The sequence below is a fragment of the Mya arenaria genome, chromosome 13 (genome assembly GCF_026914265.1).
Source record: "Mya arenaria isolate MELC-2E11 chromosome 13, ASM2691426v1".
In the NCBI taxonomy this organism is placed as follows: Eukaryota; Metazoa; Mollusca; class Bivalvia; order Myida; family Myidae; genus Mya; species Mya arenaria.
Genome location: NC_069134.1, coordinates 64,249,572 through 64,275,246, shown reverse-complemented (window position 1 = coordinate 64,275,246; position 25,675 = coordinate 64,249,572). Strand labels below are relative to the sequence as shown.

The following is a 25,675-nucleotide window of genomic DNA, read 5'->3' as shown; positions in this document are numbered from 1 at the left end:
CATTTTCTCGAAACCTCTTAAGCTTAACAGGCTTAAGTAGCTAATATTTAAGTAAGTCGAAAAACATACTTTTTGATAACTGAAAATGTTTTTTTTTACAATTATAATAAAGACAATTACTATCGAAAGTATTAAAACTCTTACTAAATATTACGCAAATTATTGAAAGACATACATAGTGAGCTTAGCCTAATCCTGATATAAGGGACGAAAGACGTTTCGATATATTGGCTGCTGTTTAGTATATATCAGCATAAGTTATATTTCAAGATTGGGCCCAAGTTGTGTCTGGTACCCGACTCTTCTCATTGTAAACAGCTACCGTTTACTGGTTGGTTTCACTCTTGCAAAGAAATCGGCGAAGGAGGGTGATATACTTGCATAAGCTGGAAACCACCGGTCACGTGCTCCACGATAACAAATATTTAAACCACCTCCACTGATGCGCTGTGTAATCACTCGCCGTGAAGCAATTTGTAACATTCTGGAATTACCCGAATATTTTACTTTCGATTTTGATTTTTCAACCTGTAATGATTCATTAAATTGAGGGATTTTCATCTGGTAAGTGCTTAAATTAAATTACGAAATATGTTTGAATGTATTTGTTTAGTATGTGCGTATAAGATTGGAGGTAAATGCATATATCTGCGGACATCCCTTAATCTATATTCTACATCACAATAACAGAGTATTTGTAATGTATAAAACGTTTCTTACAGGTGAATAAAAACGAAAAGATAATTCGAGTATTTAATGTAATCATAAACGTCTTTGCTCCGTCTGATGTAATAACAAAGGGCATTTCTATTTTGGAAATTGGACGAGTAACGATCAACCGCACGATATTTGATATCAAGGCGCTGAAAGTTTCGAATGCGGCAATGCCTTTATTTTATCGATTGTTTGTTTTCTAAAAGTAAAAATATTATTGTCTTGAAATTTACAACTCATTAACCTTTGGTTCAAGTAACAACATAAGAATTTCAAATGTGCAATACTATGTAATTTTTGTCTGAGTCGATATTCATTCTTTTATAAAGATCCAGTAGACACAACTATTTAGCATTAAAAGCCATTCTTCAACTTTGATTTTAGTCTTAGACTTACATCAAGTATAAATACTTGCACATAAGACTTACAATCCCTCCTGAATTGAGTAAAGCTCAAACTAATGAACATATTATACTAATACAATTTTCCAGTCTCCATTAAGTTGTGTTATTTTTATACCTTTAAAAACTTCTTTTAATAGAATAATACTTGTTGGTCAAGAACAATAGCTACACGCTACTAATTTGTTATGTAATCAACATAAAGTATATTTATATTCGGGGGCAGATTAAGGATTGAGCATTAGAGGGAGAGTTATTTCGACGTGCGCCCCCTCCCTCACCTTTTTTGTTTTAAAAAGTTGACTATCTATGGAGATTTGATTGGGGTGGCGGCCATGGTGGGATATTACCCCCCCCCCCCCCCCAAATCCGCTAGTGATATAAATATTTCACTGAAAATTTAAATGAATATTGACTTTAGACATACACATAGGGAGTAATTTTATTTGGATCATTAAATGCCATAATACACATGTAACATAAAAATACCCGTTTTAAGATGTTGATATTGGAGACAAATATTTAGATAGTTTTATCAAAACAGACGGTAGTTAGAACTTAGAGCCTATCTTTTAAAACGCCAACGCACATGCATACTGAATTTCTGTTTAACAGTATTATCAAGGTTCTGATATGGAAAGTGTTATCAGCATATACTGTCAATGTTGAAGAGAGAAAGTAAATTTCGTATGGACATTGTTCGAGTTATGATATAATGCTACAAAGCTATGACCTCAACGTTATGAGAAATTCTCGACATATTCTAAAATATACTATCTAATAAAACAGATTTGCTGTCTGTTAATAAAGTTGTTAATAATTTAAACAAGATAATAAAAATTAGAGAAACTATCTTAAAAAAATACTGCGTAGATAACTTATTCTGGGCGAACCCTCGTATAAAGTCCTAAGTATTTTACAGAATCTGGAGAGTTTACGTCAGGGCAACGTCTTGTATCTATTTCTATTTTTTTAACCGATAAAGGCATAACAATGTTCACTTGGAAAATTATTATTTATTCATATTTGAGTGTGATTTCTTTTCTTTTTGTCTTATTTATTGATGTTATATATTTAATTAATTTGTTTGTTGGGGGGATGTTTGCGCCATACTTAATACACCAATGGTTGCTAGTTAAAAGGCAGTGTTTAAAATGTGTCAAAATTGTCAAACAAAGCTTGTCTCTGTTTATATGAGATGTTTTTATTTTACAAACACGAAAATGGTGTTGTTTTTGTTTTCCCCTGTATTATAGAAGTTTTAAATTGTAAGTGTCTTTGATAAATAACTTTCGGAAGTATTATTACAGGAACTACATCAATAAACTTGGTTTTGTATCACAGTCTTTTACCTGCTTTTACACAAATGATTTATCATAGTTGGTTGTGTAAAAAATGCAAGTTGTAATCACTATTCATTATTTGTCAAAATACAATGTCGTCTCTGCTTTATTTCTGTTATTTTCTGTGCTTACATTTTTTCACCTGTGTTATTATATCTTGTGAAAATTGGTATTATTTGTTGGAATACATGAAATATAAAAAATAAAAAGGTTTCACGAACACCAAAGTAAATATACTCTAAATATACGCCACTTGTGAAATTGACCTATTGGTTCTTGATATGAGGACTATATTGCAAGCAAACACGACATGCTTGTTTTAATAGTGCAATTCTTTTGGCCCTTGCCTTGTGCATCTCAACAGGGTTTTTTTTCCCATGAATTTTCAATGTATTAAAGACAAATGTGCTTTCAGTATTTTATTTTTTGAGAATGCTATTTTAATTGTGCGTATATAATAAAATTGGTTGCAATTACGTTTATGGTCAGCGCTCAAAATTTACTTGTTAGGCTATGCAATTCATCTTTTGTTTTACAGGTATTGTTATAAAATGGGGGATTTTTCTCAAAAAAAAAAATCATCCTTTAACTTAAATTAAATAGTGAAAAGATTAACACATGAGTTATATGCCTACATGATTTTTTTTATATTTTGCTTTTATGGCATATCTCTATTTTAATGTGTTCCAATATTATCCACAACATTATAAGGGATGATTTTTTGTTTCTGTTTGTTTTATCTTAGCCTTATATGGTTGTGAGATTTGTATGATTGACTTGGGCTTAATGCCCTTAATGTGATTATGTAAGTAGCTTGCATGATTAAAATAAATAAATTAAACAAAATTTATGTATAAAGACGTTAGAGTGAGAGCAAATTTAGTACCTTACTTTGGCCGGGCGTCCCATCCCCGTGAAAAGGGGGTTAGGAAGTCTTCCTCAGTACAAGATCGCTATTTTTATTCTGGAATGGAATATACGGATGTTTTCTTTGTATGTTCTTTCGTTCTATGTATTGGATACAAAGGTTTATTTGGACAATTTGAGGGGTGGTGCGCTGGGGTTTGGAGAGGGTGGTGTATTATTTGTTGACACCCCCGTAAATTCGCTACCTTTATTAATATTTCAGTTTTCGTTAATATTGATTTTGACTTTAAACTTACTCCGTGAGTTATTTTCTAGCGGTTACCTTTGTAAACTTCCTTGTACATGTATTATATTGTTTTGAATGTCTTCACATTATCGATATACTGATAATGAAAGCGTAATCTGCTTTTACAGTATAAACCTGAATACAAACATGGCTATTTGAAAGATTGAGGAAGTTGCATTTTAAAATTTTAAATTAATCAGTGTGTTTTAATTCATGCAAGGTGAGTGTTCGTTTTATTTTGCATCAAACACATTATCTGAACACATTAAAAGGAGGCTTTACTGGCTATTCTTAGCCAATGCATATTTTCAATATCAACTCTAAGAATTAAATGAAAGTTTTCCAAACATTATCAACTCTTCGTGGCTATGACCTCAAAATTAAGTCATTTTTTTCAGCGGACCCCAAAGCCCTTGCCAAAATGGTGTCAGCCCTTCAGTTGCCATGTCAATCACATCACTGTACCTTAAATGAAATATGTATAAAGAGACAAACTTTTAACGATGCTATCAGTATTTTGATTACTTGTAATGTTATTTAATTCGTGCCGTATACCCATGTTGTTTGCACTTTATTGTGTGTTTATGGTCAGTGTTTAAAATATTTGTTAGGCCATGAACAATAAATATTTATTTTTTTCAGGCCAGAAGAGCTTATGCGATGGTAATGTGTACGTAGTATGTGTATCCGTGCGTCCGTGCGTTCGTGCATCTGTAAACAATTTTGTTGTGAACACGATACAGTCTTCAGTTATCCATTCGAGCTCGGTTCCTTTCGAAAACCAGTCAGATCCGCCCTTGCATGCCTAGATTATGGGCCTTGATATTATAAAAAATGTTATTTTGTAAACAATTGCTTGTGAACACGATACAGTGTTCAGTTTTGATTGTATCCCAATGAAACTTGTACAGTATTTAGATATCCATTAGAGCTTGGTTCCTTTCGAAAACCAGCCAGATCCGCCCATGCATGCCGAGATTATGGGCCTTGAAAGTATAAAAAAGTATGTGCGTCTGTAAACAATTGCTTGTGAACATGATACAGTCTTCAGTTTTGATTGTATCTCGTTGAAACTTGTACAGTACTTAGATATCCATTAAAGCTCGGTTCCTTCTGAAAACCGCCAATGCATGCCTAGCTTATGGGTCTTGAAAGTATAAAAAAAATGCTATTTTTAGCCAAGTCTACATGAGCGAAGTCTATTTTTAGCCAAGTTTACATGTAAAGTCACAATTGATTGTAAATGTTTGTTCAAATTATGCCCCTGGGGTCATAACTGGCCACTCCCAGGGTTCACAGGTTTGGTATACTTAAATCGGGAAATGTTAAAAACCTTTTTGGCTGAAACAGCTATGCAGATCTTTGCTATTTTGAACAAGGCTTTATTTAGTGGTCCACTACCATGGTTGTTCAAATTATGCCCCTTGGGTTAAAACTGGCACTGCCCCGGGGGTCACAAGTTTCCTAGAGACTTATTTAAGAAATATTTCCAAAATCTTCTTGTTTCAAACCACAAGGCCCATACCTTTGATATTTGTTGTGGAGCATCATATGATGACCGTCTAGCAAAACATTTGAAATTATGCCCTTTGTGCAAAAGCTGGCCCCACCTTTTTTGACTTACTTTTTAATTTTTAAAGCTGTAGCAATTAAACTTTGACCATGTGCACAGTTTTGCAAACGAACATCGATGTTGTCCTCAGATGTCCTTGAATTTGACCTTTTGATCAACTTTTTTATTTTTAAAGCTACTGAAATGAAATTTTGACCATGAGTACAGTTTTGAAAGCAAATATGTTTTACCCTCAGATTACCTTTACTTGGCACATATTGAAATAGTTCATACAACTAATCTGCTTACAACACTTTCTGTGCTCAGATGTTGAACATGCAGCGTTTTTCAGCTAACCCAAACACAAAAAGTGAACTATATATGTGTTGCCTATAACTCATACGTACATGCTCGGTATTGAAAATGGCCACAAGAACCATGCCAGAAAAGCATAGGCCCTCTTGGGCCTCTTGTTTTATAAAATGGGGAGGGAACGTGTGTTTTTTTTTAAATTTTAAATCATGTTTATATGTTAAAACTGAACCCATTATGTATTTAAGATATGGATAAATACTGATGAACAAACTAATATAATTTTTAAACATAATTCGTTAGAAGTGTGATTGATCTAAAAATGGGTTCTGTCCTTTTTGGCTAATAAAGGAGTAATTGTTATAGTTTTGTGGAATAAAAAAATGGTTTCGGTTAAAGAAAGTGAATGCAGGAGGTCGAAAAAACATTAAATTGTATGTGATAAGTTTTCGCACCAGTAATATGCCAATATGGTTGTTTATTTTCAGCTCGTTTGAACATCTTTATATTAATGTTTTCTTGATGTTTAATTATTGGTAACAGGATAAAGAACGTATGTACATATACTTGTATTTAATCTTAACCGTTTACAAAATAGAGCATTATCACATGTATGGCATCAACTATGTTATACAAACAACTGTATAAAACACGAGAGGCGCCGTTTGGCGTAGTGAATTTTTCAAATAATTTGTGGGGACAAACAAGATTATTGTTATATATTATACAATATACAGGCTGTTAGTAATATTCAGGTAGTAATTTGACTGTCACAAACTTGGTCATTTAGTCAAAACTTTGAACAGTCAAATAGTGTTTTTGTCAAGCAAATGATTGGTGTGATCATGTTCAACTTAGACAGAAAGTAACCCTTGATAAAATCCCATAGTATTTTAGAAAATGGTCACATTTGTCAAAAACTAGGTCATAAGGACAAATCAGGGTTCCTGAGAAATCTTGGGAACAAATAATGGCAATATATTAGCTAAAATATTCAAGAAACTTAATCAGAGTATTTGCATCTATGCAATCTAGGATTTGTTTTGAACTAAACTTCACTAGGTTACAAACTAGGTCACTTGGGTAAAATCTTAGTACAACTCTGCGAACACTCTAGAACCTATATTTATGCAATATTTCTGGTCAAATGTCCATGAACCTTGATCACAATGTTTGCTTTGATGAACTATTGTATCTTAAATAAGGTAACGTTTGGTCAAAAACTGCGTAACTAGGTCAAATCTAAATGTTACACTATATGCAATATTTTTTTTCTATTTTAATCAATTGCAAACAAACTCTTCAAGTTCATGAGAGTTTTGTATGCATGTTTTCCATTCCATTTCATACCATCTACCTTTCATAATCAGTCGGGAGATATTAATTCAACGAATTTGCTTTTTTTGTATCAATATGCTGATATAGTGGTATAGTAATCAGTATTTTAAGTATGATTGAAATAATAAATGCATTTCAACAAAAAATGAAGGCGAACGTTGCATTTTGGACAATTCAGTGGGTCTTAATCAATCCAAGTTTCAATATTATTTCTTTTATTTTGCACGAAGAAAGATAATTATTGAGCAAAGAAAGATAGGTTTACATGTTTGAACTTCAATACTTATGAACCAGCAATTCTTAGAAATCGAAATTACGTTTTAGATTGAAATTGTTCCAAATTGTTATCTACTTACAAAGCTATGACATCAAAGCTAAGACAAATTCTCAACATATAGACAAAATAGACGATTTATTTAAAAAATAGTTGTTTTGGATGAATACATGGTTATTTAAATAACAACCATAACAAATGAATTAATACAAAATTCATGATATTTTAATTTTAATTTAAAAAGAGTTTCCTTTTTTCCTTTTCCTAGATCTTCTAAGAAATAACGCTACACATTATAAAGAAGAATCACGTTATAATGTATATTAATTTCTGCATAAACTTCTTATCCTGGGTCAAACCTCGTATAAGTTACTATTTTGTGTTACAGCAAATGGACCGTGATCTTGAGGGAAAACAAGCGATGTCCCTGAAACTGTCAAAGGTGCTCGGGGATATCGGGGTCAACAGGGATATGGTAAAATTGAGAAGGAAGACATGGTTGACCATTGAAAAGCATCAAACTGCCTTCAGTATTAACTCACGAATCTCAAGCCTTCACTATTTCCACTTTGGAAGCCAAACTGAGGGCACGACGACATTGGGAATGGAGTCGGATGCAGATATATTGTGCCTTGGCTATGAACATCTTATAATGCTTGAAATGTCTGAATGGCAGCCTGGAAGAATCGAGACTCTCCTGGTTCTAAAGAATGAGCATTCCCCGCCCCAACACTGCATTCTGCAGATGATTAGGCCGGACCGTCCAATGCCAGTCACACTGAACATTGTAAAAGGAGACTCATATAAACATATTATAGAAGTGGACAAGGAGGGGAGGGTGCTGCTTAAAAGCTCACGCTTAAGGCCACTGGCTAAAACGCATTTCGGAAACCAATATATTAAGAAAGGTCCGTCAATAAGTTTTAGTAAATATGTTGATTTTGTGTTTGCGCTTCCCTGTATAAGACGGCCAGATGAATGCAAGTACCTATTTCGCAGACCACGGCCGGGGCATTGGCCCAGACCTGCGATATTAGCAGAGGCAATGCAGACTGCAACATATCTTGTCCATCAGGGACACCCTGAGAGTTGTCATCCTGAACTCGAATGGAGATTTTCTACACCTCTTATAGAAAGACTGCTCATATTTGACCTAAATATTATCCAACTGAAGGTGTACACATTCCTTAAAATATTAAGAAAAAACTATTTCAAACCAGATTTTGATGACAGGTTAAGTACCTACCATATGAAGACTGTCATGATGTTCACCGTAGAGAGCTATCCACCGAATATTTGGGAAAAGAACGACCTGCTGCATTGTGTGATCTATTGTTTAACCACGCTTAGACGCTGGTGTCGGATGCATTACTGCCCACATTACACCATATCTGGTGTGAACTTGTTTGTAGGGAAGCTGAAGAAGTTTGAGTTGACTCGTTTATCAGCAATGTTGTCAGATATGATAGAAAACATAAGCAAGTATGTGGTAGACATAAAAATGGACCGACTGGGTGAGAGAATGTTAATGTTGCCAGGAACAAATCTTCATACCGTAAACCTACTATCAAGATATGATAATAAACTTAAGATACTGAGATTCTGTTTAGGAGTACTTCTAAATAAGTTCTGCCACTTATCATTCAACTTGGGAGGTCCAATAAAGGAAAGTGCCTCGGAGCTGAACATCAGATATAGTAAAGTGGAAAAGACATGCCATTCATTCATAAGAGACACTGAGGAGGAGTTCACCAGGGATGCATTTTCCATGTTGATCAAATCTTTGAATATTCTCTTAGCCTCAGTCCAGGCTTCAGTTTGCATTGCCTCACATCAAGATATCACAGAAGAGATAAGCGCGCAATTCCAAAAACATATGGACTTCGATTTATCTTCCGGCAGATTGAAATTCTCCGCCATGTTGTACTGCGATAGGCAGTATGAAAGAGCTGCAGCAGTGTTAGAAGACATTGAAGGGTTTCTGCATGATGACGTGTGGCAGTTTAGTTTACAAAAAAGAGACACATTCAGACCTACGTTCACATTTCTTAGCAAAGCGCTTGACATGCCGGTGTCAGAGATTGTTAAGACATCAGTTGCACCCAGTGTCACGTTTGTCCGTCAGGAACTACACTGTGTACCCAAACATGTGGTGTACGAGATGTATAAATCTTTCACACGTGCAGACGATCAACGACGGAAAATTGATTATGGTGAAATGGACTGTGCAATTTTTGAATCTGTTCCTTTTCTCTACTACTTGCAGTACGTCTCATACAGGAAACTTGGACAACATGACAAAAAAAGTTCAGCAATAAGGAAACTTTCTGACTATCTTCAGGATAAAGGAAATTGGCATGGTCATATCGAGACAGCATACAATATATTGGGTCACTGTAACGAAATGGAGAACAGACAGGACCTAGCCTATCAGTGTTACTCTAGATCAATAAGGCTGTTTCCCTACAACAACGCTGCAAGGTGGCACATGGCGATTATTCTAAACAAACTAATCCAAAAAATGACTGAGTGATTGCCTCAGCAGAGGCTTATATGCCTTCATATCAAATGAGACATATTTCACATGTAGATAATGCTGAACAACACAGCATGATGATATCATGGAATACATGTACATAACCTTAACGACAGTTGGTTAAGACTATGTTCAAAGGGATGGGGCATACGTTGAACAGCATTTATAATGATTTGTAATGATGTATAATTATGTGATAGGATAAAACAATCAGAGTGAATATAGCAAATATTGTAGCGTTAAGTGGATTTCCAATTGTCCACGTTATGTCATCCATGTTATGTTCTTTAACATGTATGATGAACGATTTCATATTACAAGCAGAATTATTCTTTTTCACGAAAGCACATTTAAACTCATTATCTATGGCATTGTTTTCTAAAATATGCTATACATATCTTGACAGTATACAGTTACGTGCGCATGTGTCTTTTTGTGGAGAAACATGGCGAAAACACTCAGTATGTAGTTTAAATATTCATGTAGACATTTAAAGCACACTTCATTTACTATTGAGTTAAATGCACCTTCTTAATCCAGTAGCTTTTTTACAAAGTAAGTGCTGAACAGTATAATAATATTGGTCTGTTTTTGTTCTTGTCAACCTTATGCTGTCTATCACCAGTGTCGTAGGGCTCTGCCTCTTCTGAAACTGTAACACGTGTATATGCTAGGTGTTCTTAATGCAATCGTCGAATTGCATGTGCTATAAACTCAGTAAAAGCACAGTTGGAATAAAAAATAAAATGTAAACAAATGAGAGTGAAATATAAACAAGTAATGAGATTTTTATGATATATTATTTTATTATATGCCTATCAATTTCCTTTTCCATATGAAATAATGAAAATACAGTACGCCGTATTGAAAAAACCGTATCACCATACTGTCGTTTTCTGATTCCGTATCATTCGAGTACCGTGTGAAGTCTCAGAACTACTTTTGTTTTGCTAAAAATAGCATGACAAAATCTGGTAAAATATGTCAACTTTTATATAAAATATTAAATACATAAAATCATCTGACTTTACTCACCCTCCAGAAGCATTTAATTATTCAGGAACATGGTTCTTCAAAGAAACATGAGGATAAGCACGAAGCAGAGAACTCTTCCAATCTATCTACTAAACAACTAGATGATTGTCATTTCGAAGTTCATACATTAAAATGGTCATAAACATGAGCGGCTCGCCAATACAAAGAAGACGGCGAATTCGCGCCATCGATAGAAATAGCGATTGTCTCAAGAATTTCCTATTCTGCCTATAATTGTCTTCAAATAATCCTACGAATATTCAATTTGTTAGAATGGTCGCGTTACGATTAGTGTATATTCTTAAAATAGGTACCGTTATTTGTTGTTGTTTTTTTACGATGTGACATTTAACAATTGTGTTCGTATTAGCAATTTGTTAATTTTGCTAAGATATATACAATGTTATCTTCTTATTTTCCTTATAAAAGTAAATTCTGTAACTTCTGACTTCGTTTCGCTGTAGTAGCCTCCCTTAACTTGAAAGATTAAGAAAGTTGCATTTTAAATCAATCAATGTGTTTTAATTCATGCAAGGTGAGTGTTCGTTTTATTTTGCATTAAACCAATTATCTGAACACATTAAAAGGGAGCTTTACTGGCTAATCTTAACCAATGCATATTTTCAATATCAACTCTAAGAATTAAATAAATGTTTTTTTTCCAAACATTATCAACTCTTCGCGGCTATGACCTCAAAATTAAGTCAAATTTTCAGCGGACCCCAAAGCCCTGCCAAAATGGGGTCAGAACTTCAGTTCCCATGTCAATCACATCACTGAATGAAAACATGTATAAAGAGACAAATTTTAACGGTGCTATCAGTATTTTTGATTACTTGTTATGCTATTCAATTCGTGCCGTGAACTCATGTTCTATGCAATTAATTTTGTGTTTATGGTAAGTGTTAAAAATATTTGTAAGGCCATTTACAATAAATCTTTCATTTTCTCAGGGTTTTTTTAATTTCAAATCATGTTTATATGTTAAAACTGAACCCATTATGTATTCAAGATATGGTAAAATACTGAACAAACAAATATATTTTTTAAACATTATACGTTAAAAACTTATGTATTTGATCTAAAAATGGGTTCTTGAAAACTCTCTGTTCTTTTTGGCTAATGAAGGAGTAATTGTTATAGTTTTGTGGAATAAAAAAATGGTTTCGGTTAAAGAAAGTGAATGCAGGAGGTCGAAGAAACTTTTAATTGTATGTATTTGATAAGTTTTCGCACAAGTAATATGCCAATGTGGTTGTTTCTTTTGTGGTTGTTTGAACATCTTGATGTTGATGTTTTCTTGATGTTTAATTATTGGTAATCGGATAAAGTACGTATGTCGTTGTACTTGTATATAGTCGTAACAGTGTCGCCGTTTACAAAATAGGGCATTATCAAATGGCATCAACTATGTTATACAAACAACGGTAAAAAACACCAGAGGCGCCGTTAGGCCTAATGAATTGTTAAAAAAACTTCAGGGATTGGTCTGATCATGTTCAACTTAGACAGAAAGTTATCCTTGATAAAGTCCCATAGTATTTTAGAATTTGGTCACATGTGTCAAAAACTAGGTCATAAGGACAAATCAAGGTTCCTGAGAAATCTTGGGAACAAATAATGGCAATATATTAGCTACAGTCTTCATGAAACATAATCAGAGTATTTGCATCTATGCATTCTTGGTTTTGTTTTGAACTAGGCTCCACTGGGTTACAAACTAGGTCACTTGGTTAAAATCTTAGCACGACACTGCGAACACTCTAGAACCTATATTTATGCAATATTTCTGGTCAAATGTCCATGAACATTGATCACAATGTTTGCTTTGATGAACTATTGTATTAGTTTAAAATTAGGTAACGTTTGGTCAAAAACTGCGTAACTAGGTCAAATCTAAATGCTACACTATATGCAATATTTTTTTCTACAATTGCAAACAAACTCTTCAAGTTCATGAGAGTTCATAACGCTGCAGCCGTATTGCATGTTTTCCATTCCATTTCATTCAATTAACCTTTCATACTCAGACGGGAGATAACAATTCAACGAATTTGCTTTTTGGTATCAATATGCTGATATAGTGGTATAGTAATCAGTATTTTAAGTATGATTGAAATAATAAATGCATTTCAAAAATAACTTGAAGGCGAACGTTGCATTTTGGACAATTCAATGTGTCTTAATCCATCAAAATTTCAATTTTAATTTTTTTTATTATGCATGAAGAAAGATAATTATTTGAGCAAAGAAAGATAGGTTTACATATTTCAACTTCAATACTTATGACTAGAATTCTTAGAAATCGAAAGCAAACTCGAGTTATTACATTTTAGATAGAAATTGTTCCAAGTTGTAATCAACTTTAAAAGCTATGACATCAAAGCTAAGACAAATTCTCAACATATAGACAAAATAGAAGATTTATGTTAAAAAAGTTGTTTTGTCTGAATACACGATTATTTAAATAACAACATTAACAAATGAATTAATACAAAATTCATGCTATTTTAATTTTAATCTAAAAAGTGTTTCCTTTTTTCCTTTCCTATAAATTTTCTAAGGAATAATGTGTGGATCCGCCACTGAATATTTAAACCACCTTCACTGATGCGCTGTGTAATCACTCGCTGTGAAGCAATTTATAACATTTTGGAAAATCCCGCATATCTTACTTTCGATTTTAATTTTTCAACCTGTAATAATTCATTAAATTGAGAGATTTTCATCTGGTAAGTGCTTAAATTAAATTACGAAATATGTTTGAATGTATTTGTTTAGTATGTGCGTTTAAGTTTGATGAGGTAAATGCATTTATCTGAGGTCATGCTTTAATCTATATTCTGAAACACAAAAACAGAGTATTGGCAATGTATAATACGTTTCTTACAGGTGAATAAAAACGAAAGATAACTCTTGTATTTAATGTAATCATAAACGTATTTGCTCTGTCTGATGTAATTACAAAGGGCATTTCTATTTTGGTAATTGGACGAGTATCGATCAACCGCACTGTGCTGGAAAGATTGTTTCCTTATTTTTCACTTGTTCGTTTCAATCACCTGCCCCACGATGTGTAACTCCTGCCTGTCTTTAGATTTTAATGTGATGGTTGCTCGTAACCTTTTTTGGCAATATGGTACTTACTTATTCACAAATTTTGGTGTTTTCGACACAATCTTGCATAGATTCTTGCTCTGTAGCCCTCACAGTGTAAGTTTAATACTTTTATTGTGTTTTACTTGTAATTTGTATTTTTTGCTGTAATTAAGCTGGTTATATTTCTTCTCTAAAGGCTACCTTGTCAAAAATTCTTTAATTTCGTTCGTACTCATTACTGTTCGTACCTTATATTTTCTCAGAATTTTGTCTTATTTAAAGCTTTTATAATGTATCTTAGCATAATTAAAGTGGAATTGTTATTAAGCAACACATATTAACGTCTTTATTGACTTTGTTTATTTCCATCAGTATTATGTCATTAGTTTTGCATTCAATTTATTTCATGTACATATAGTTTAGACTGTTTCATTGCATTTTTCAGTTTCTTACCGAATCACATCAGATTGAATAAAAGGGTTAAACTTAACGGCGTTGGTTGTTTCGCAACACAAGTTATGGTCGTTATAGTAAGAAAACTCGCTGCAGCTAGAATAACTTCGTCATCCGTCGCCGGATTCGGGTACAACGCTACCAACAATTGATGTCTGGAAGAAGAATACGAACGTTAACATACAAAGCAATGGAGATTTATGAACAAACAGTGTTAGATATGGATAAGAGTTAAAGAAGAGCATTGGACTCTTTAGTTGCATTATTTGACACAGATTTTCAACAAATAAACATCTCTAAATTAGAACAAGAACTATCTATTAAGCATGAAGATTTTTAATGCATTTACAAGCAGTACAGTGAATATCTGTTAAAAACGAACTCTAAGGATTCATTGGACACATTACAAAAACTGTCTGCTTCGCATACCAAGTGTATTAGGGATCTGACTATATTCAAAGACAAAGTAACTGAAGTAAAACAAAGTTATGATTTAAGGGTGTTCTCGCCAAGTAAGCCTTCTTCGATGAGGTCATCAAGTTCAGCTAAAGCTAGAGCGGCTTTAGCGCGTCTTCAGTATGCTGAAAAAGAGGCTGAATTAAGAAACAGCAATCTAGGCTAGAAGAAAGACAAGCTGTAAATGCCGCTGCATTAGAAAGGGAACAAAGAGATTTGAAAACAGAATTGGAGCTTTTGAGCGAACAGCGAATTGTTGCAGAAATACAAGCGGAAGAGAATGATGATAACATCTCATGTTCTTCGCATATACCGAATGAGCCACAAAGGCAAATTGACACGTTCCTAAAAGACACAATTACACACGTGGAAGATCCAGTGGAAAAACCAGTACCGATTCATAATGACTTGACAAGGCTCTTCCTGAGAAAAGAGCTTTTGATATCAAGAATTACTTACTTCGATGACAAAACGGAGAATTTTCAAGCGTGGAAAAACACATTTGAAAGTGTTTGCAACGAAATTGGCGTGTCTCCTGTCGAAGAGTTGGACTTATTAGTAAAGTGGCTGGGATCAGAATCCAGGAAATTCGCGACTAGCATTCGGTCGGCATACTCCCACGATGCAGCCATTGGGCTTCAGAGAGTCTGGGAATGTCTAAATGAACAATATGGCGCTATAGAAAAAGTGCACCAGTCGGTATTGGGCAAATTGGATAAGTTTCCGCCAATTTCTCCGAAAGAACCAAGTAAACTGTATGAATTGTCAGATGTTTTAAGTGAAATTGAAGCTTTGAAAACAAACGCAAAGTATTCACCTGCATTATCATATTTTGATACGAGTGTTGGTGTTGCACCAATTGTGAACAAATTGCCAAGAAACATACAAGAAAAGTGGATTTCGACAGCAAGCCACTATAAGACAGTGCATGATTTGATGTATCCACCATTTTCTGAATTTGTTGTATTTGTTAGAAAGCAAGCCAGGATTCGCAACGATCCAAGTTTTGCATCAAGTGCTAATGACAGTAACCATGCTGTGTTTGTGCGTGACACGAAAAGCGCTTCACAGAACGGTTATCGAAAGCCGCGTATAAGTACTAGCAAAACTGAGATCCAACCACCCTGTTATGACACAGCAAGTAAAATTGAGTGCAGCCTGCACAAAACAACCTCACATTCATTGGAAAATTGTAGAACCTTCATCAGCAAAACCTTCGCTGAGAAACGACGACTGTTGAAAGACAACAAACTGTGCTTTAAATGTTTTGGCGTTGATCATGTCTCGAAAGATTGTAACAAGAACATTGTTTGCGGAAAATGCGACAAGGCACACAACACTGTCATGCACATTGATACCAACAGATTTCATGGCGGGGAGAGAACCTTTGAAAATACCACCAATGCTACGAACCAAGTTAACAACAAGTGCACCCAAATATGTGGAAAGCAAGGATTTAGTGGCAAGTCCTGTGCTAAGATTGTTCTGGTAGATACTTACGCGAAAGGCTGTGAAAGCAACAAGATTCGAGCTTACGCAATTATTGACGACCAATCAAATCGTTCGCTTGTCAGCCCTCAGTTGTTAGATTCTTTGAAGCTTGACAGTCAAATGGTCGAGTACTCTGTCACATCTTGCAATGGTGTGCGAGTTACATCTGGCAGAGTGGCAAGTGGACTTATGATTGAGAGCCTGAATGGGGATGTAGATTTTGAAATGTCATCAGTGTTTGAATGTGATGCAATTCCAAACAATCGACAAGAAATACCTACTCCTGAAGTTGCAGCACATTATGCACACTTGCAGGATTTTAGAGAGGACATTCCAGTGCTAGATCGAAGTGCCGGGATACAAATTCTGATAGGCAGAGATCTCATCGAGGCCCATCATGTACACGAACAAAAGATAAGCTCAACAAGAAACATGCCATATGCGCAAAAATTGGCTTTAGGTTGGGTTATTGTGGGGGAAACTTGTTTGGGTAACTTGAATAGCGAAGATCTCCCGAGCTTGAATGTAAACAAGACGTTGATTGTTAATGAAGGGAGGAATTCAATCCTGTCACCATGTACCAACAGTTTTAGATTGGAAGAACAGTACAGGCCATTTTCAGAGAGCTGTCCCGATACCGAAAGCGACATTTTCAAGCGTGAAAAACAGGATGAAAGACCAGGGTTATCTAGAGAAGATAGGGAGTTTAACCAGTTGATGGAAGAAAGTTTTGTCAAGGGTCCTTCCGGTAATTGGACTGCTCCATTGCCGTTTAAGTCGAATCGTAAGAAGTTACCAAGTAACAAGGGTTTGGCTGTTAGACGGGCACAGTTGTTGGATACAAGTTTAAAGAAAAATCCAACGAAGAAACAGCATTTCGTAGATTTTATGGAGAACATCTTAGAAAAGGGTCATGCTGAAGAAGCACCTCCGTTACTACCTGGCGAAGAGCACTGGTACCTTCCGATATTCGGCGTCTATCACCCGAAGAAGGTCGACCAAATTCGGGTGGTGTTTGACTCCTCAGCGAAATACGAAGGTGTTTCTTTGAACGACTTGTGGCTATCAGGACCCGATCTAACAAATAACTTGCTCGGAGTATTGCTACGATTTAGAAAAGAAGCAATTGCGGTTACTGCTGATATACAACAAATGTTTTATTGCTTTAATGTACATGAGAGCCATAGAAACTTTCTTAGATTCCTGTGGTACAAGGACAACGACACAACCAAAAATCTCACAGAGTACCGAATGAAAGTACACGTCTTCGGTAACAAGCCGTCACCGTCTGTAGCAAGCTACGGCCTTCGAAAGACAGCTGAAATAAGTACTGAAGAATTTGGTCAAGAGGTCACAAACTACATACTGAACAATTTCTATGTTGATGACGGTTTGACATCGGTGCCTACAGAAGAGCAAGCAATAGAGCTTATCAAGAATACTCAGTCAGCCTTGAGTAAGAATGGCAACCTTCGTCTACACAAAATTGCCTCAAATAGTGTACAAGTGCTTGATGCTTTACCACGTGAAGATTTGGCAAAGAACCTATCTGATTTAGACCTCTCACACGGTGACATCACTGACGTTCCTCTTCAGCGCAGCTTAGGTCTGTGTTGGAACATAAAGGCAGACGCGTTCACTTTCCGTGTTTCAGAAGAGGAGAAACCTTTCACAAGACGCGGCGTTCTCTCTACGATCAACAGCATTTACGACCCGGTTGGATTTGTAGCACCTGTGGTCATTGTTGGAAAGTGGCTCCTTCGAGACTTAATGGCTTCAAGTCAGGATTGGGATGACCCGCTTCCACTAGATCAGTTTACAGTTTGGCAACAATGGTGTTGCTCTTTGAAAAAACTGAACCAGTTAGAAATTCCAAGGGCGTACCTGTATTCAGTGAAGAGAGTAGCAAGGAAAGACTTACATGTGTATTATGATGCTTCCGAGAAGGCTATTGCTGCTGTGGCGTACATTGTTGGAGAATCGACAGCTGGTACCAAGCACTCTAGTTTTGGTTTGGGAAAGATAAAGGTAGCTCCTGTAAATGGACACACTATACCACGCCTTGAGTTATGTGCTGCTGTGTTAGCATCACAAGTCGCAAACACAGTCCTTACACATATTGATATTGACTTTGATGAAGTTAAGTATTTCTCAGATAGTAAAGTTGTTTTGGGCTACATAAGCAATACAACTCGACGATTTTACACATATGTCTCAAATCGTGTGCAGAAAATACTAACAAATTCGCTTGCGGAACAATGGAACTATGTACCTACCCATCTCAACCCAGCGGATATTGGTACAAGGGGTGTTTCTGCAGAAGACTTACCTGCAAGCTTGTGGTTGAATGGTTCTAGCTGGAAACAACATCAGGAACAGACTGACTTTCCTTTAGTTGCTCCAGATGTGGATTCAGAAATTCGAGTGAATGTGCTAGCAACCACGGTATCAACTGAAAGTGCCCTAGATTCAAGTCACTTTGAGAAGTTTTCTGAATGGAAATCTTTGAAATCTGCCATAACATGTTTGCAGCATGTAGCAGAATCATACCATACCAAACAATGTAAAGGCTGGCATGTAGGATGTAACACAAACTCCCAAAAGGCTGAAGCTTTTATACTGAAGACTGTACAGAAAGAAGCATTTTCAGAAGAATATGCCAATTTGAAAGTAGGTAAACCTGTGAGCAAAAGCAGTTCTATTGCAAGTTTAAACGCCTTCATTGATGAGAAGGATGTGATGAGGGTAGGAGGACGATTAGAGAAATCAAACTTAACATTTGCGGAAAAACATCCAGTCATCGTTCCACGAAAGTGTCATATTGGCACTCTTCTTGTGCGTCATTACCATTCAAGTGTCAAACACCAAGGCAGGCACTTCACTGAAGGAGCCCTCAGATCAAATGGGTATTGGATAGTTAGTGGAAAACGCCTTATAGCATCTGTAATACATCAGTGCGTCAAGTGCAAAAAGCTTCGTGGACCACACACGCATCAACTAATGGCTGACCTACCAAGTGATCGACTTTCACCGGCACCACCATTTACATATGTCGGAGTCGATTGTTTTGGCCCATGGAACGTTGTTACCCGAAAGACACGAGGAGGTCAAGCAAATAGTAAACGTTGGGCAGTGTTGTTTACCTGCTTAACGATCAGAGCTATACATATTGAGGTTATCGAGGAGATGTCAGGATCCGCATTCATAAATGCACTGCGTCGGTTCATCGCTCGCTTCGGTAATGTTCAAATTATTAGGTCAGACAGAGGAACCAACTTTGTTGGTGCAGCTAGTGAATTGAAGATTGAGACTGTCAATGTTGAAGATGGATTGGTAAAGGATCTTCTGAGAAAGAAGAACATTCAATGGGTTTTCAACCCACCACACGCTCCAAACATGGGTGGAGTCTGGGAGAGACTTATCGGTGTAGTGAAGCGCATACTCAATTCTATACTCAGTGAAGCATCTTACAAGAATTTGACTCATGATGTTCTCTCAACACTAATGGCTGAAGTCACGGCTATTGTGAATGCCAGACCTATTGTACCTGTGTCTACTGATGGCAGTGCTCCAGAGATTCTGAGTCCTTCTACCATCTTGACTCAGAAATGGGACTTTACTTCGCATCAGTTCGAACATTTGTCATTCGCCGACTCCTATCGTGTCGCTTGGAAAAATGTGCAGTTCCTAGCAAACCGGTTCTGGCATCGTTGGAGGTTCGAGTACCTGCAGCTACTACAGCCTAGGCGCAAGTGGAACGTTGAACAGAGAAACATTCGTGAAGGTGATGTTGTACTCGTTAAAGACTCAGATGTTGTCAGAAATCAGTGGCCGTATGGCATTGTAGAAAAAGTTTTTGCCAGCGAAGATGGCAAGGTTAGGAGTGTTCGAATACAACGTGATGGACAAACAACTACATTAACAAGACCAATAACTGAAGTGGTTCTTCTTGTTGGTAATGTATAAGTGACATTTGTTGGCCTGAGTTTTTAAAATGACTTAACTTTAAGGTGTCAGTGTGTTGACTATTTTTTAGTAATTAACTGTTTAAGTGACTTCAGTAGCATTAAGTCTGATATGTGCTTGATTTAAGTATATTTAGATGCACATAGAACTTTGTTTGCTCTGTTATTTTTCATTATTATGCAATAGAAAGAAGTTCATGAATGTAAATGTGAATACTATAATGTTGCAAGGAGCAATTAGTACACTTTCTTAATGAAAAACATGTTGTGGATTCTTTTTTAAAATAATACCTCTTGAAGGTTTACTAAGAAGATTTATTAAGTAGTTCTTATAGTAAATATTATAATGTTGAATGCTTTGGGCTATGTCTGTGGAAATTTACTTTGTAAATTGTTTAGATAGATCGAGTTTGTATTTTTTTTATATATATTATTTTTGTCTTCTTAAGTAAGGGCATTAGTAAGGTTTTGTTTACATTATGAAAATTCAGGTTATTTTGACTTTACTTAAGGTGTCATGATATATTTTTTGTATTAAGGTGTCACTTTCCTCTGTTAAGGTGTCACTTCTTATGTATAATTGTTAGAGTGATATTTTTCAATATCAGACGGGGAGTGTGCTGGAAAGATTGTTTCCTTATTTTTCACTTGTTCGTTTCAATCACCTGTCCCACGATGTGTAACTCCTGCCTGTCTTTAGATTTTAATGTGATGGTTGCTCGTAACCTTTTTTGGCAATATGGTACTTACTTATTCACAAATTTTGGTGTTTTCGACACAATCTTGCATAGATTCTTGCTTTGTAGCCCTCACAGTGTAAGTTTAATACTTTTATTGTGTTTTACTTGTAATTTGTATTTTTTGCTGTAATTAAGCTGGTTATATTTCTTCTCTAAAGGCTACCTTGTCAAAAATTCTTTAATTTCTCGTTCGTACTCATTACTGTTCGTACCTTATATTTTCTCAGAATTTTGTCTTATTTAAAGCTTTTATAATGTATCTTAGCATAATTAAAGTGGAATTGTTATTAAGCAACACATATTAACGTCTTTATTGACTTTGTTTATTTCCATCAGTATTATGTCATTAGTTTTGCATTCAATTTATTTCATGTACATATAGTTTAGACTGTTTCATTGTATTTTTCAGTTTCTTACCGAATCACATCAGATTGAATAAAAGGGTTAAACTTAACGGCGTTGCTTGTTTTGCAACACAAGTTATGGTCGTTATACGCACGATATTTGATACCAAGGCACTGAAAGTGTTGAATGCGGCAATGCCTTCATTTATTCAATTGTTTGTTTTGTAAAAGTGAAAAATAATGTTGTCTTGAAACTTACAACTTAATAACCGTTGGTTCAAGTAACAACATCAGAATTTCAGATGTGCAATAATATGTATTTTTTGTCTGAGTCGATATTAATTTTTTTATAAAGATCCAGTAGACACAACAATTTAGCATTAAAACCCATTCTTCAACTTTGAAATGTTGGTGAATAATGATTGGCCTCGAAAGTATTGTAGACGCTCTCAGCATTAAGACAACTGACAAACCAAAAGTTACTTAAACTTTAGGCTTGCATTTAGTATAAATACTTGCACATCAGACTTATAATCCCTCCTGAATGGAGTACAGCTCAACATGTTATACTAATACAATGTCCCAGTCTCCATAATATAGTGTTATGGTTAGATCTATAAAAAAAACTTCTTACAGTAGAATAATACTTGGTCTAGAACAATATCTACATGCAGTACTAATTTGTAATGTCATCAACATATATATTTGTATTCGGGGGCAGATTAAGGATTAAGCGTATTATGACAGTTGTTATTATATTATGCGGATACATCTTTATATCATGTGGACATTTTATTGGAATTGTTATCGATTAAGTCTATTTTATGCGAATTTAAACACACATATTTGGCATTGAGTTTAATGTAAATTGAATTTGATGTATCATCAAATACCAAGGATGCAATAAAGCAAAATGAACATGTAAGAATGCAGGATGTAAAAGTTAAGATTGCGAGATATACAAGTCAGAATACCAGATGGACAGTCGAAATGCAAAATGTACAAGTCATAATGCAAGATGTACAAGTCAGAAAGCAAGATGTACAAGTCATAATGCAAGATGTACAAGTCAGAAAGCAAGATGTACAAGTCAAAATGCATGATGTACAAGTCAGAATGCAGGATGTACATGTGGCGAAGTTTATATTTTAACCTTTGGCCCCAAACTTGCCACACTGGAGTTGAGATGCAAAGACTTACTTTTCTTAAAGCTTTTATGTAATTCTTTAACACAAATGTATGATTTAATTTATTCACAAATACAGATAGTAAGCAATAATCCAATTTCGTTTTATATTAAAAAAGATTGTTTACAAATGTTATCTCCAAAATAAACTGATATAATGTCCAGAAAGATCCAACGTTAATTAATCTCTGGGGAATATAAATCGCACGACTTTATTTACTTAGTATAAGAGCTTGAAATGAGAATTCCGAGTTTCAACGGAGCAGACTCCGGCGGTGCAAAGACACCGTTAAAACACACCGGCGGTGATAATCCATAATGTAAACTTTAGCGGTGCAATGAAGTAAAGCAAATATTTAACATGTGGAAATGTAGTACATGAAGCGAGTAAACCTTTGTAGGAGTTGTATATACAATATTTTACAATTTTAGTTGTATACAATACTAACATTAAGAAAATCAGCATTTATATGGCAAATAAAACATATGACTAAACAAGTATAACAGTTATGCATATAGTCAATGTCACTCTCGCGACAATTCGCGACAGTACAAGTCAGAAAGTCAGATGAACAAGTTAAAAAGTAAAACGTACAAGTCAGACAGCAAGAAGTACAAGTCAGAATGCAAGATGTACAGGTCAGAAAGCAAAATGTTTAAGTCAGAAGGCAAGATATACAAGTCAGAATGCGAGGTGAACAGGTCAGAGAGCAAGATGTAAAGTCAGAATGCAAGATGAACAAGTCAGAAAGCAAGATGTACATGTCAGAAAGGAAGATGTTGAAGTCTTAAAGCATAGTTGTACAAGTCAGAAAGCAAGATGTAGAAGTGAGAATGCATAATGTAAAAGTCACAAAGCATGACGAACAAGTTAGAAAGCATGATGAACACGTTGGAATGCATGATGTATAATTCGGAATGCATGATGTACAAGTCAGAATGCATTATGTACAAGTCAGAATGCACGAAGTACAAGTCATAATGCATGATGTACACGTTGGAATGCATAATGTATAATTCGGAATGCATGATGTACAAGTCAGAATGCATTATTTACAAGTCAAAGTGTATGATGTACAAGTCAGGATGCAAGATGAACACGTTGGAATGCATGATGTACAAGTCAGGTCAGAAGGCATGATGTACAATTCATAAACCAGTGTTATTGTGAATATATATCGTCCTGTTTTGTTTATTTATATGCCATATAAATGCATATTTGTGGTTAAATGTTTTCTTGTACCAAACATTATTTACAGTTTAATTGTATAACAATCTATTTTAGAATTGGCCTGATCCAGTGTAAAGCTTTATCACACAGAACTTCAACTTAACATGACTGTCAATACTTGATTTTTTTTAAATATCTCATTTTTTAAAATTGTAGAGTCAAACGCTGGTGAAGCCAAAGAAAAGAAAACTACAACTTATGCTTTCAAAACCATGGTGTCAGTGCTGAAGGTTTACAACAAGTTGCCAAATGAAAGGTACATTATCTCACTGCTCATTTTGGACAGGTGCTTTTAATAATAGTTTAATAACTAGAACTTGTTATTAGCTTGGATGTTGTTATTATCTTCTTTTTTTATCGTACTTGGGATGATCAGGTGAAACCAGATGGAAAAAAATAACATAAACAACGGTAGCCAATGTAGAGCCTGTATAAACTGACAGCACCTATAAATGACTTTAAGTGTTTGTATTGTGTTTTTATATACCCCACTTTAACTTTTAAAGTTTTGTGGTAATTATTTGGCATTTTATTACTACTTTCTATTTATAAATATGTCCTTTAATTTGTAGCCCAGGTTCAAAGTTTCGCTCTCTGTTCAAACTATGGGAAAAGAAGTGTTGTTTATTGTCAGCATCATCTCGACATGATTCACCCAAGACGCTGGTTGGTGTTGAAGAAGCATTACCGTAATCCTGTGTGTGGAGCTACCCAATTCCCAGACCCAAGCCCTGTCACAACACTGTCTTTGTCCGAGGGGGCATTATTTATTAAACATATATGGAGACCATCTACTATTCAAGTAATCAAAATCTTGGATAACTTAAATTTTGCTTAAGCTGCAGAAAAATATCTTTACCTCAAAAATGCATTGCTGAATATAAATTCATTTTTATTATTTACATTTCCTTATTCCATTTAAAACTAATTGAGTCTTGGAGCAATGTTAAGTTTAAACATAATATGTTTACACTGCAGGTGTGTCAGTGTAAATTTGCTACAGTGTGCTTTTACTGTTGTTAAGAAGAAGTTGTGCCCAGTCGATTGCTGGTCAAACAACAGGCATATTTCATTGTAAGGCCAATTTGTGGCAATAGTGTTGCAAATAAGAAAACTCTTGCAGTCAGAAATGCGCTTTTAAAAAATATAAAGTGACACTTAAACTGTAAGTTTGTAATAATAGTGACTTTATGTGATATTATTTTAAGGTAAGGTGAATTGAATGCTTATATCACGATTACATTAATTTAAATCCGTAATTGGTAGGAGAGAACATTGGACTTAAATTTATTTTCAAATGACATTCATATATATATGTGTCTATGAACATGTCTTTTCTGTTTGTTAAAATTTTGATATGTGGATTTTGCCACCAACACTATGAAAAATACATGTATTGTAAAAAAAATTAGTAACTTGTCTTGATTCCTTTTTTTCCCTACCACCCGTCCAACATTTTTTTTAAAAATCCGTTAACCAATTTATAAAAAATGACCTAATGATACATAATTTAAGGCATATGTATACCCTTATTAAACATCAGCCATATATACTAAATAACTGTAGCTTAGGCAAGTTCAAATCATGAATTAAATGAGGCAGGCGTATTTTCTATATCAACCACTGCCTCAATATATATATCTCCTTCTCTATAACATAGATATTGTGAAGAACAAGACCCTTGAATCTTGAAGAGGGCACAATTCTTTTGGTTGATGCAAAAGTCTGTTGTATGCCCTCAACAAAAATGGGTAGGGGACATATAGATTTGCCATTGTCCGTCCGTTTGTCTATGCGTCCTTCCGTCCAAGGTATTATGCGAAATTTACAACAACTGTAAATAATTATTCTATTCCTGGAAATGCAAAAGTTCGTATGATACAAATAATACAACTTCATATAGTAGTGTACTAAATTTATTTTCAAATCTGCATGACAAGGTTTAGTTAAGTGTTTATGCCAACACCAAAATGGGGGATGTAAATTTGCCCTTGTCCGTCCGTGCGTGAGTCCGTGGTTTGTTTTCCGCTTCACTTAGTAAAACCAGAGTTA

The 25,675-nt window shown here is 35.1% G+C and overlaps 2 protein-coding genes across 3 annotated transcripts; both read left to right on the top strand.

The window, feature by feature from the left end:
* Positions 1 to 444: 444 nt before the first annotated feature.
* LOC128213120 (uncharacterized) lies at positions 445 to 10,409 on the top strand. 2 transcript variants are annotated; one of them, XM_052918649.1, is made up of 2 exons: positions 445 to 564; positions 7,476 to 10,409. In XM_052918649.1, exon 2 carries the CDS (start codon positions 7,479 to 7,481, stop codon positions 9,618 to 9,620), a length of 2,142 nt encoding a protein of 713 aa, XP_052774609.1. In that variant the 5' UTR covers positions 445 to 564; positions 7,476 to 7,478; the 3' UTR covers positions 9,621 to 10,409. The 2 variants fall into 2 exon arrangements, with proteins under 2 accessions (XP_052774609.1, XP_052774611.1); XM_052918651.1 differs by lacking the exon at positions 445 to 564 and adding an exon at positions 2,738 to 3,831.
* Positions 10,410 to 15,602: 5,193 nt separating this feature from the next.
* Positions 15,603 to 25,001, top strand: LOC128215461 (uncharacterized). Its single transcript, XM_052922145.1, has 3 exons — positions 15,603 to 20,938; positions 23,780 to 23,879; positions 24,196 to 25,001. The coding sequence occupies exon 1, from the start codon at positions 15,603 to 15,605 to the stop codon at positions 20,121 to 20,123; it is 4,521 nt and encodes a 1,506-aa protein (XP_052778105.1). The 3' UTR covers positions 20,124 to 20,938; positions 23,780 to 23,879; positions 24,196 to 25,001.
* Positions 25,002 to 25,675: the final 674 nt, after the last annotated feature.

What these genes read in the sequence shown, in the direction of transcription:
- LOC128215461 (XM_052922145.1), top strand. Translation starts at nt 15,603, where the DNA reads ATGTATCCACCATTTTCTGAATTTGTTGTATTTGTTAGAAAGCAAGCC.
- LOC128213120 (XM_052918649.1), top strand. Translation starts at nt 7,479, where the DNA reads ATGGACCGTGATCTTGAGGGAAAACAAGCGATGTCCCTGAAACTGTCA.